We start from the raw sequence: 12144 nt of genomic DNA, 5'->3' as shown, positions 1-12144 counted from the left end.
CTATTGAAGAAAATGTATGTGCTACGTCCGAGTCCCAAATCTGCTCCCAAGACAACTGGTTTTCCAAGTAAACTGTGCTACCATTAAAAATCTGCTTTTCCCAGGAAATTATAAAAACTCACGTTCTAGTTTCATGTCTTTTCGACAAAGGAAAACTGGTAACAGAAAGTCAGAATTATATAACAACCACTTCAAACACTCTTCTCACAGACAATTTAAATAAGAAACGGATTAATAAAAAAAATCTTTTTTTTCCCACAACAGTCAAATATTTATTGTGCTGAATCAGGTAGCAGGGGATGAATCACTCGGAAACCAGTACAGAATGTTCACAAAGATTTACAAATGTCTAGTTATTATACACTCAGCCGCAAAAACAAAGGTGGTGGATCCTCTTATGCCAACCTACGGTGGGCACTGCACGTTTCTGCACAGTTCTTGCGGCCGCATGCCTTTGGGAAAAGTTGTTTAGTTTCAACGCACAATACATTTCTATAGTTTACAAAATTTTTGAGAGTGTCTGCACAAACAGCATCCATCCTGTACATGCAGTTTTTATCATATTGTCAAGAAAAAGTTAGAAATAGTCATGCTTCTTTTTGGTCACATTTTCTGTTTCCATAGTGACCCCTGGCAGCATCGTCTAGCGAGTTATCCTAGGTTAGCACAGTACGGATTCTCTTCCTTAGCGGTCATCTGGTTGTGCCCACATACGTGTTACAAGTACTACATGAAATACTTCATTTGGGAATTTGCAAAGTTAATTTTATCATTCTGACCACTTTCGCTTTTAGTCATTTCTGTGTTTCCACAACTTGTAACGTCAAGCACTGAATTCGACGGTCTTTAGCACCAAGGAGTCAAGAACACTGCGCGACAACGGGCTTACACTTCATACGCGGTTAATAAATACGGTCCTTGTAACTCAGTCACAATGCAAGCAGCATTCCAAAACGAAACGGCTGAAAGGGAAGGAGGGCTTCACAGAAAAGTTGGGTGTGTGCTATTTTCAAAATGAGACCAAATCGGAACAGACCACCCCCCAATGCACTCCAGTGAAATACAACTGAAATTTACATTATAGGACTCCTTGATTTTTTTAAAATGAAAATTTATTTAATTTTAGATGTTCTTTCCAACATAAGAGGTAGGTATATTTCCACAAATGAAAAGTTAATAACAGACACAAATCAAAACAAGGAAAGCCTGATAAAAATCAACATACTCTCTGCTAACAGCACATAGATGTCCCTATCTTATGATGTTACCAATGAAGACCGGAGCTGTTTCATATTCCCATCAGACAATAATCGTACTTTTCATAATATATTTCTGATAGTCATAGGCGTACTCGAGGCTACTCAAGATTTCATCATAAAAATTGGTTCCCACAGTGATCTGTGCCATGAGTCATGGTGACTTTTTGTTCACCAGACGGGATTTTACTGTTATTTTTCCTCACTTTCACCAATACCATCATCATCAAACCTCTAAGCATCTACAGAGATGAGCAGATTTTAAAAGTTTTCTATTACAATCAATAGGGTATATTCAGACAAGAGGTGGAGCGAGTCAACCATGCTGGCCAGCAAGTGAATTGAAAAGTATACATCTTAAAGATCGTGTTTCCCGCTCTGGACCAGAACATGTAATATAAATGATTTTAATGAATAGGTAGTGAGTAATCTAGCCAAAAATATTCTTAATGACTGTTTCTGTGATCGTCTAAGATTCAGACTGGAGAATGGATGTGTACTAAAACCCATGGAAAATCGCATCCATTACACAAATGGACGGGAGCAGAGAGGGTGAGTGTCCAAAGTCACATGATGATTGCTTTGGTCTGGACAACATCAAGGCTAACGTCATAAAAAAAAATTAAGTTTAAAATAAAACCTTCATAAATAAAACCCCCGGGTATTGTAGCTAACACCGGACTCGCTCTGCAGGCCCCAGCACAAAGAGCACAGTGCCTTCTCTCCCCACCCCTAAGCCCTCATTTGCTTCTGTCTTCCCTGAAATTGATATGAAATGGGAGGTTCCTCACTGGCAGCAACGGGTAAGGCCCAGTTCAATTTACTCTCCCTTTGCTTTTCCGTTTTTCTGCTGTTTTCCATTCTCTATCGCCAGCTGCTTTTCTGATTGGTTCACACCGTTGGCTGAAATGCCATTCACGGCGGTTTTTCCAGGTTTGGACTTCTTAGGCACGTTGTATGTCCGAGCGTAGAAGTTGAGGAAGAGGAAGATGAAGCTGATGGCATAGACAATGAGAGCCCAGTGCATCCACTTGGGGAAGGGGCAGTCATTCCACAGAGACAGCGCTGTGTGTCCGATGGTCACATGGAACTGAACCTGAAAAACAAAACCACCGGGCACACTTAACCGGACACAACGTAACTGTCCGAACGACAGAAGCGTCTGCTCATCGACCAAGCCCAGACGTGCCACACTGCCCGGGTTCGCACAGTGGCTCTCGTGGCTGGCCAGCCTCCTCGCTGGGACCCCAGTCCCAAGGCAATCTCCCAGGCCAGGGTTTCCTGACCACCAGGCTCTATGCAAACGGCCCGCTCTTTATCCCAATGAAACAAAGCGCCTTCTTGTGGTTTTTCTCCTTTGATCTGAATAGTCATGGTTATCTGAAATTGTTTTTATATTTGTTTACTACCCATTTTTCCAGTAGAATGTTAACACCAGAGGACAGGGCTTAGCCTTGGTCACTGCTGACTCCCAAGTTTCCAGCACAGTGTCTGGCCGCCATTGATATTTATTGAGCAATGTTCTCTAAAGATGGACAGTATCAACGGTCAAGAGAAAGTAAAAGCGGGAGGATGGAGACCACCTGTACTGCTGAAGAAAGACCTACTGGCTTACTTCTGAACAAACATCCACTCAAAACCCTGGGGTGAGGGTGGTTCCACGCTGACACATGGAGGGGGGGAGTCGGGATGGGGGGAGTCACCATGAGCAAGAATCAGCCCATTGACAACCAGTTGGCTTCCTCGTCAGAGCAACATCATTCTTGTAGCAGAGAACTGAGTTCTCTTTGAGGACTGTATTATCAACATCAATTGCTATATTAAATATTATTTTTAAAATAATGTATTCTATGTAAGCAGAAATTTATATCAGGATACATAATTTTTTTAATTTCCCAAGGCAAAATACAGATTTTTAAAAATGCTTGGCTTCACAATGGTTCTTAGAACGCACTTCATTATAAAAGAGGATAAGATTGAGTATGGGAATTGCTCCAGAAGAGCCAGGAACAAGCTCTCAAAATAATAGATATAAATGACTCACATAATTTCGGGCATCTCTTCCCTTGTGGTTAGTTACTAATCAACAGGGAAAATGGATTACACAACTGTATAAACAACTTGCACAAAAAAGTGAAGAAAGCATCCAGTAGCATCTTAGTTACTAATGAATCATTCACACCCAGCATTCCACAAAAGTTGTGTCTCCTGTTTGGTTGGCCAGCTGTTTAGCAACTTAAAACAAGAGATGAATAATATTTCCAAATGCGACTCTACTGATAAAGCTATGTACACACTATGATTAAGGTAAATTAAATTCCTAGTCTTGAAGAATAGCTACCAGGTTGTTTTTAGATGTTTCAGTTTGATTATAGGCTTGTGCCTGCCTATCTCTGAATGTTACACTGACACGCCCGAGTTCTACAAGAAGCCCTACGAGGAGGATGTGCTGAAGATGGTCTGGTCTGAATATAAGCATTTTCGAATTCCTAACGCTGCTCTGTAAGGCCTGGGTTTAGGAAATTGAAGAGTTCTCTGGTCCTCATTTCCCTCCCTTTGAATCACTGTCTGCTTGGCCCTGTGCTTTCTTTTCAAGTTTGACCGTCTAAACATTGAGGACCTGTTGAGGACTGAAAAACAGAAATGAAACCACAAAACATTTAAACAGGTAGAAGATGAAGAGAGATCATAATAAAAATTTTAGAATTTATAGCTCCAACTTAGGAACAATTCGTTTTAAAAAATAGAGCAATTGGTTTTTGCATAATGGCCTTGCTCAGTAAGGGAACACAGAAGACACGAGTGCTATATAGCAAAGTGTAGTGAAGAAACTGGATGCTTCCCAGATATCAGATAGAATAGCATCCTGGTGTTTTAAAGACTTGCTTCCAAACAAGCAGCCATCTAAGTGCGATGTCAACTCACATGGAAGAGGCACACCAACATCCGTGACCCAGGATTATAAATCATGTAGTCCCAAGTCAAAGGAAGAAATAGTTATCAGAGCCTAAACTGTGAGATTCTGGTTCACGGAAGGCTACGGCTACAGTGGAAGCCCAGGATAGATTTGTGAGATCTACACAGAAAATAAGCCTCCAGTGATTTCCCTCTTCCCATAATGGAGGATGGGAAGAAACTGGTTACCCAACGGAGAGGATTGGAGACATGGCTGTAAGGGATTAAAATGTTCAACCTGACTTGAATGGTTCAAACCTTGTCACTAATACCCATCAGGTTTTCAACATTTTCTGGGTTTTTCTTTTTGTTTTGTTTTATTCACATTGGGGTTTATCTCTGATATGTTTTCCTGGGTTTGGTGTATGAATCTATAGCGACAACAAGCAGAATAAGGGTCCCTGGGCGTGTACAGTGAAGGGGGTAAAGGGATCCGATATCAAGGAATTCAAAGAAGAGAATATTTTGGAACCGAGTGTGGTAGCCATTGTATAATACTGCCTGAGGTGATTGAACCAGGGAATGACATGACATCTCTATGAGCTCCCAATAAAATGGTTTTGGAAAAAAAAAAATTTAGGATTGAGAAAAAAATCACCTGAGTAAAAAACATAGTCGTCCCCCGCCCCTAGTTTTATATGGATCTATGTATGTGCTTTGTAGTGAACTTTGGGAATTAATTATCCGTTTCACAGACTGATGAAAAGAATTTTTCTCTTTGAAGGGTAAGTGCTGTGTGCAGTCAGGCATTGAAAGAAGGAAGCGGCTCAGACCACTCAGAGCCATGAGTAGGTAGGTTAACACAGCGATGCAACCGCAACCGCTAAAGCTAGAGAAACGGCTAGAGAATGCTAACGGTGTTACAGAAAACGAAATAAAATGACTTAAGATTTCCCCGTTGCTAAGCAGAAAGCATTTTTAGTGTTTCACCAGAAAAATCTCTAAAGGTAGTTAACTCACCAGCTGCAACATGGTCAGGTATCGCTTCCACCAGAGGTACTTCTGGATCCATGGGCCAAATGCAGTTAGCCCGTAGTACGAGTACATGATCACGTGGATAAAGGAATTTAGCTGAGCGCCAAAAAATGCTGTAGATGATTGCAAAATACAGAAAAATGTTTGAAACCCTAAACCTTGTGGGCTGAAAGAAATGAATCTACATAATTTTCTAACATTTACTCTTTAATATTGATATGGAATTAAGGAGCTAGTACTAATGAGCAAACCTTCTCTTCAGACCAAATGAGGTGCTTAAAAAACTTTAGATGTTTCAATCATACAGACAAGAGAGCACATGTCTTTCAAACAGAAAGGCCCTTCAAGGTGACAAGCTTCAAGCTTTTAAAGGGCACGTGCTAGTGAACTTAAGTAGATGCTAATACTAGAACTACTGCAATATTGCCTTCACTTCCACTATCCGTGTGTGTGCGTGTGTGTGTGTGTGTGTGTGTGTCTGTGTTGGGGATGGGGGGCGGGTTTGAATGTCATCTTCAAACATGTAACCATCCAAGTAGATTTGTAACTATTCCATTACTGCCTTTAGCTGAGTCAATATACATATTTACAACAATAGCAACAATAGGTCTTTAACTGATGCTAACCGAGAGGCTGGTGGGTTTGAAGACCCCGGTATGGCACCAGTTGTGACGGGTGCATCTTAGAGATGGAGAGCCACCAAAATCCTGTGGGGCAGCTCGACTCGGCCCTCTCTATTGGGCCATGAAGAGTCTGCATCAACTTGACAGTAATGGGCTCTGCTTAGCGCTTTATTTAATTGAATTAATTTTTTTTAGAATGATTCATTTGGTATATACAAATTTACTCAGATAGTCCAGTCAGCCTAAGTCAATGGAATTCTTTTTTTTTGTGAGTAAGAGTTATATCAAAATACAGTTATACTAAAAATAAACCTTGTCATAAAGTGATTTTAAAGGTCAGTTCAGATTTACTAATTCTCTTTTTAAAACGAGTTCAACTGTGTGACTTTCCATTGGAGTCCCAGGAATCGTCTATTGGGAGTGCTGGTGGCAGAGTGGTCTGGGGGCGGGGGGCGAAGGGAGGGGACTGCAAAAAGCCAGGTTTGCAGTGTGGAAGGGCCACCTGCTCCTCAGGGGCGCGATGGGCATTCCACTGCCGTGAAAAGTCGCCTTGGCAACTCACGGGGGCCAGTTCTGCTCTCCGAGCGGGTCGCTGAGGCAGCATCAACTCGATGGCAGTGAATAATAATCTGTTCGTGTGAAATCTTAAATTGCCAATTACCATAATATGACACTGGCTAAGGTGAATTATACTATATGACTTGTTCCATGGGTTCCCATGAGAATTTTTTTTTTTTGTGGCTCACTCTTGTGAATTATTCTCAAATTATTGGCACCTGGAAACAGTGGGAGCACAGGTAGGCCAAGCAGTAGATTTAGACCCTCTCTGGCATTCACAGGGCTTTGTGAGATCCCTTTGAAGGAGAAGCCGCAGGATCATCTGAGACCTCTTTGGGAGGAGAGGGGCTCTGGGCTTGGACTACAGATGGAGTCTGCACACTAAGGGCTGTGTCTTGGTACCCTCTGGGATCAGAATTCCCAGAACTGCTCCACAGCACAATATTGCTCACTTATTTACATTTGAGTTTCACTCATTGCTGACATACATCTTTAAATATTGAGGCAGTCAGAGGCTGAAAGCTAATGTTTTGATTTCTTTAAATTAAAAAAATAGATGAAATGAATCAGTATAGTTAACTACAAAAGCTAAATGGCCGAACCAGTCAGATTCCTAGATTCCCATTACTCTCCCCAATATGTTTATTACATACTTTAATGCAAGCAAGCGTGTCCTGAGAGCACTCACCTTGTCCCCCTGCCACCCACTTAATTCCAATCCACCACAATGTAAACATTGTACAGTGATGATATACATGAAGGAAAGACACTTGGTTGTTTTTCTTCCTCAGGATAAAAAACACTGTGTCCAAATATTCAACTCCTTTAGATACAAAGTACCACCACAAAGCAGCAGCTATCTGCAAAGAAAAAGAAAAGAAAGGCACACTGTAAGCACCAGGCTACGCTCATGTTTTTCTACACGCTGTAAAGAAGTCCAAAATTATCTTCATTGTACAAAATGTACAAGGCATAGAATGGAATCATTTCTGGCTAAGTAGGTTTGAAACTCAATTACCTACCTGCAAGGAGAGATGGGAAAGGAAGAGCTTTACACGGTGGCAATGATCCAGAGAAATAGCTAGGCATCACATAATTTCAAAATAATAAAAACAGACTTGTAAACACATTCCTGTTGCTATGTCTTTCGTAAACACATTTGTATTGCTATGTCTTTCAATTTGGTGGGAAAACCGAGATGTTTATTGTAGAAAAACACTTTAGCGGTTCATGCCTAGTATACATTACACTGGAGATACAACATCAGGTAAATGTATGCAGCACCTGGTCTCTGTTCATGTCTGTCCCTTTCTCACTTTAAAGTATTTGGCAAGCCAGGCGCAGCAGCAACTTGTATTAAGTGGTACAATCTTTAAGATGATAAATTAAAACAAACAAACAAAAATACTCAAGATTTGCTATTCCTAGGTCAAGGGAGAAAGATGAGGCTTTCGACTCCTGTAGAGAGTTAGTCTTGGAAATCTACAGGGCCAGTCCTACCCTGTCGGGTAGCTATGAGACTGCCTCGCCTGGGCGGCAGTGCGTTTGGTTTGGGTACTCCCAGGTCATAAATATAATCCTGCTTACATGCCTAAGTCTTTTCTTGGCCTGGGCTCTCATTAAGACGCCAGATGCTAAGAAAGATTACACTGCATTCTGAGATTAGGAGTCCAGGAGAGGTGACCTCTGAGATAAGTTTTCAAGTATTTTGAAAGAAGTCTACTATTAACAGTAACCTAAACTTATTTTTTTTAATACCCGATGTTTTATATGACAAACCCCCAGGTTCAAACAAATAACAAATGAGGTAGAATTACAGAAACCCCTTTATACATCTTTGTGTGCCAGGAGCTTGACACAGATTCATTAAAAGGCAGGCTTAGGTGTTTCAGAGTTGAAAAAGGCCTTCCTTATTTTCTATCTACATCTGTTGGATGTCGTGAGTTTTTCTTTTGCTCTGCTTGTTGTTGTTTTAAACAAGATTGTGATTTTAAAGTGTGGGTAAAGAGGAACGAGAAAAAGTTGAGAATTATTTACTTGAATAATATTGTTGCAAGTAGTAAATGACAACAGGTATAAAATAGTTTGCTACTCACAGCAATGCATTTATTATTAACTACTATTATTACTACTTAAAAATAAAGTAATGCTAACCATTTTAGCATAATAAATGATATCTAGAAAGTGACAGATAAGGTCTTGGACAAAAGAGATAATATCTTAAAATGATTTTCCTAATGTTAGAAACTACCTTATATATATGAGAAGAGATACATACATGAAAGTGATTAAGTGACACAGGGGATGAATGAAAAATAAGAGATTCCTGACACACAATATGCATTCTACCACCTCTAAGCAATATTATAATTATTAGCATTTTGAAAAACTAAATTCTATTCTGAAACTGAATACTTCATGATATTAGCACACTTCTACTTCTTATGTGTGGATTGTGATAAGAGTTGTATGAGCCCCTAATAAAATGTAAAATAAGAAAATGATTAGGGCAAAAAAAAAAGGAACTATCCTGAAAAAAATTGAATAGGACTACTGTTTATTCGGTGTGAGTGCATGGTACATTAATTGTGGCTACATTTCACCAAAATCTCTATTGTCTAACTTTAGGCACCCTATTAAAATGAAAACAAACAGAAAGAAACGTTCTAGAACTGCTCATTCTTACTGCATCAGAAAAGTGGAGAGGGAATGAACTTCTGACATGCCTTGTCCCTATCCTTTTACTTTAAATAGTTTCTGGTTAATTTTCATTCAGAAAAATGGAGCTTTGGGTTTGTTGAGAGATTTTCATGGAAAAAGAGGAGGGCGGGATTAAATGCATATTATGGAATATCCATTATTAATATTTACTTATTTATTTTGATAGGTTTGAAATATGATAAGGTATTTAAATTTTTATTAGTAAGATAACATCTTACTTAGATTGAGGAAAATATTTGAACATAACTGAGGCATTATTGATTTGTAATTAAAGCATTATGAGAAAATGAGATTATGCACACAAATGTCTATAAAATGCATCCTTCACGACTTGGTTTACCAAGAACTAACTATCATGCAATAGCATAACTCTTTAGTGATTAGATGATGATGTTCCAAAAGTCTCCATCTTGCTCATAAAGACAACATTATAAATCCACTAGCTAAACTTATAAATCTTAGTTCATCAGCTCCATTAGGGTGCAATTCATCAGATGTGGTACACCCTAATTGACTGAGCTGCTCAAAATGGAGTATAGTTTGAGCGGATAGACGCACCCTGAGCGAGTTGCGATGAAGAAGGAGAGTTGGGGAAGAAGAGAGAACAAAAGATTTCAATCTGATCTGCTGCTAAGTTCAGGCTCTTTCTTATCCTAGCATATAGCACTCACAGTATCTAATTTTTTTTTCAAGAACTGAGAGTTTAGATAGATCATGGAAGCAGGTTCACAGTGAAGAACAGTGTAACCAAACCAAACACTGCACTGATTCGATTCCGACTCATATTTAACAGCCTAACTCGTAGCCACTGCCTACCAGGGCTCCTAAGAGTGGTGCATAAAGAAAGCAGTGCTGCTGAGATTTTGATGTTATTTTTAAGTCTTTATCCAAAAAAATATATAATAATTTATCATTGTAACTGAGGGTAAACGTTTCTCTAAGCACATGCCTTCCTGAAAGCAAACTCTCCTCCCTTCTCCCTTAAATCAGGCAAGACCACAGAAGTCAGCTCTGCACTAATGAGGTTCTCTGGCAACACAGATTATTAGGAGAAAAAAATTTTCTCATCAACCAATTTAAATAGCAAAGTACTCTCCTGCTCTCTCGCTCACTCAACCCAAAGCTCACTGTCATGGACTCAATTCTGACTCAAGGCCCCCACAGGCAGGGGAGAGCTGTCCCTGTGTGCTTCCCAGATCAGCTGTTCAAGGGATAGAACGCCTGCTTCCTCCCTAGACGCGGCTGGTGGTTTTGAACTGCAGCCCAACCCATAAGCACCAGGCCCCCAGGGCTCCGGCTCTTCACCACAGCCCAGCTTTTATTTTCTTCTTCACCGTCTGCCACGTGACTATGGTCTACTCCTCTCCTTACACAAGAACATAGGCCCGTGAAAGCTGGGAGGGGCTCTGGCTTTTCACCGGTGTCTCTAGTGACTCTCAGAATCGGCATAGGGAAGAGGCTTTAGCCACATCTGGCGAAGAGGGGGAGCCAATGTGATAACCAAAGGGGGGGCTTTTCATCGGCACAAAATTCTTCTAATAAGGATTGAAGCTATGGGCATACAATATTGAATATATTCACACAACTTTATCTTGAATCTTATGAATACTCTTATTTATATTGGCTAGCTCTTGACAAAGAGCTATTTTTCCAAAGAAGGCTACTAACATTCTATTTTGCATTTGACATATACATGTCAAGAGAATCTCATAAACACCCTCTGAGTTCAGACCTACACAAAGTTTGCTATCTTTAATTGACTATAGCTTATATAGTGGATAACCAGTTACCATTCCTTAAACTGGACTCTCTTTATAGGGTTCTTTGCTTAAAAAACGAAAAGAAAACCAAACATCTAAAATACCTATATGCTGAATATCTACCCTGCTTTAAAAAGGACTTCATTCTAGTAACCAGACACACATTCACTCTTACACTTCCCGAATGAAAAATGATAGATTATATCGGAAGTATAAAAGCATATTCTCAATTGTATATTTTTAAAGTAAAACACAACTTTGTTGGCTCTAAACAACCCAGTATAATTTCAGTGCCATGAAAGAACATTTATGTATTCACAAAACGGCACCTCTAAAACTAAGTCCATTTCACATCATTAACAATGTTGCTAACACACTTACCCTGACTTCATGGACATTATCCGAGTAGTCCACACTCTGGCAAACATAGCTGTATCCTGCATTATAGGATCCCATAAATAACTGGGGGGAGGGGAGAAATTTAAAGCTTTAACAGATGCAGCATTGAAATAAAAATTACAATATGTATGCTTTCAAATTATTCTTTTTAAAATCATTTTATTGGCACATAATCACATATATCATACAATTCAATAGTTCAATCATCAAGAAGAGAGGTACAATCATTACCACAATTTTAGAATTTTTACTTCTTCCTTGCACTCACTGTCAAAATATTATAAAGTCAGCATTTTCTCAAACCAACACCTAATGTTCTGAAGAATAAGAATTCCAAATCATCAAACATAATTAAATGCACCCAAATTTCTGAAAGTTTAGGATAATTTTTGCATCATGTTTGGCACATATTAAATAACTCAATAATTAACAGTAAAACCAATTTATTTATAATTTTTGATCAGCACTGTGATGATTGGCTTACTAATCAAAATATGCAGCTAAAAAGTTAAATCCTCTTACATAATGTCATTGCATTTTGTTTGGGATTAAAATGAAATAAGTTAGACAATTAGGCACCATTTGACTGAGGCGCTTTCTGGGTCCTAGCAAATTATCCATGAAGAGAGTTTGGAATTTTGTATGGCCCCAGAGAACAGAACAACAATGTTAGGAAAATAAGCAGGGACTCTCTTTCAAAAAACAAAACAAAGCACAACTTTGATGATTTAGCTGACAGTACTTCATTTTTTAAAAACTGTAATTTATGTGACTACTTTAATTCAGTTTGCTAGATGCAGGCCACTCTGGGTCATTAACAGGAACCAGCGAAAGCAGGGTGACTCCCAGATGTATGTCACGGTCATCAGTCTCTCTCAGTATGAGGTAGAGTTGATA

The 12144-nt window shown here is 39.4% G+C and overlaps 1 protein-coding gene across 1 annotated transcript in view; it reads right to left on the bottom strand.

Annotated features, from left to right (window-relative positions):
* Positions 1-262: 262 nt before the first annotated feature.
* Positions 263-12144, bottom strand: part of ELOVL4 (ELOVL fatty acid elongase 4) — a 29454-nt gene continuing 17572 nt past the window's right edge. Inside the window, exons 3-6 of the mRNA XM_075554850.1 lie at positions 11230-11310; positions 7056-7227; positions 5172-5299; positions 263-2352 (exon numbers count right to left, since the gene is read on the bottom strand). Of these exons, the coding sequence (XP_075410965.1) occupies positions 2077-2352; positions 5172-5299; positions 7056-7227; positions 11230-11310 (657 nt within the window). The 3' untranslated portion in view covers positions 263-2076. The remainder of the gene's footprint in view (positions 2353-5171; positions 5300-7055; positions 7228-11229; positions 11311-12144) is intronic.

The sequence above is a fragment of the Tenrec ecaudatus genome, chromosome 7 (genome assembly GCF_050624435.1).
Source record: "Tenrec ecaudatus isolate mTenEca1 chromosome 7, mTenEca1.hap1, whole genome shotgun sequence".
NCBI lineage: Eukaryota > Metazoa > Chordata > Mammalia > Afrosoricida > Tenrecidae > Tenrec > Tenrec ecaudatus.
This window is presented reverse-complemented; position numbering and strand designations above follow the sequence as displayed.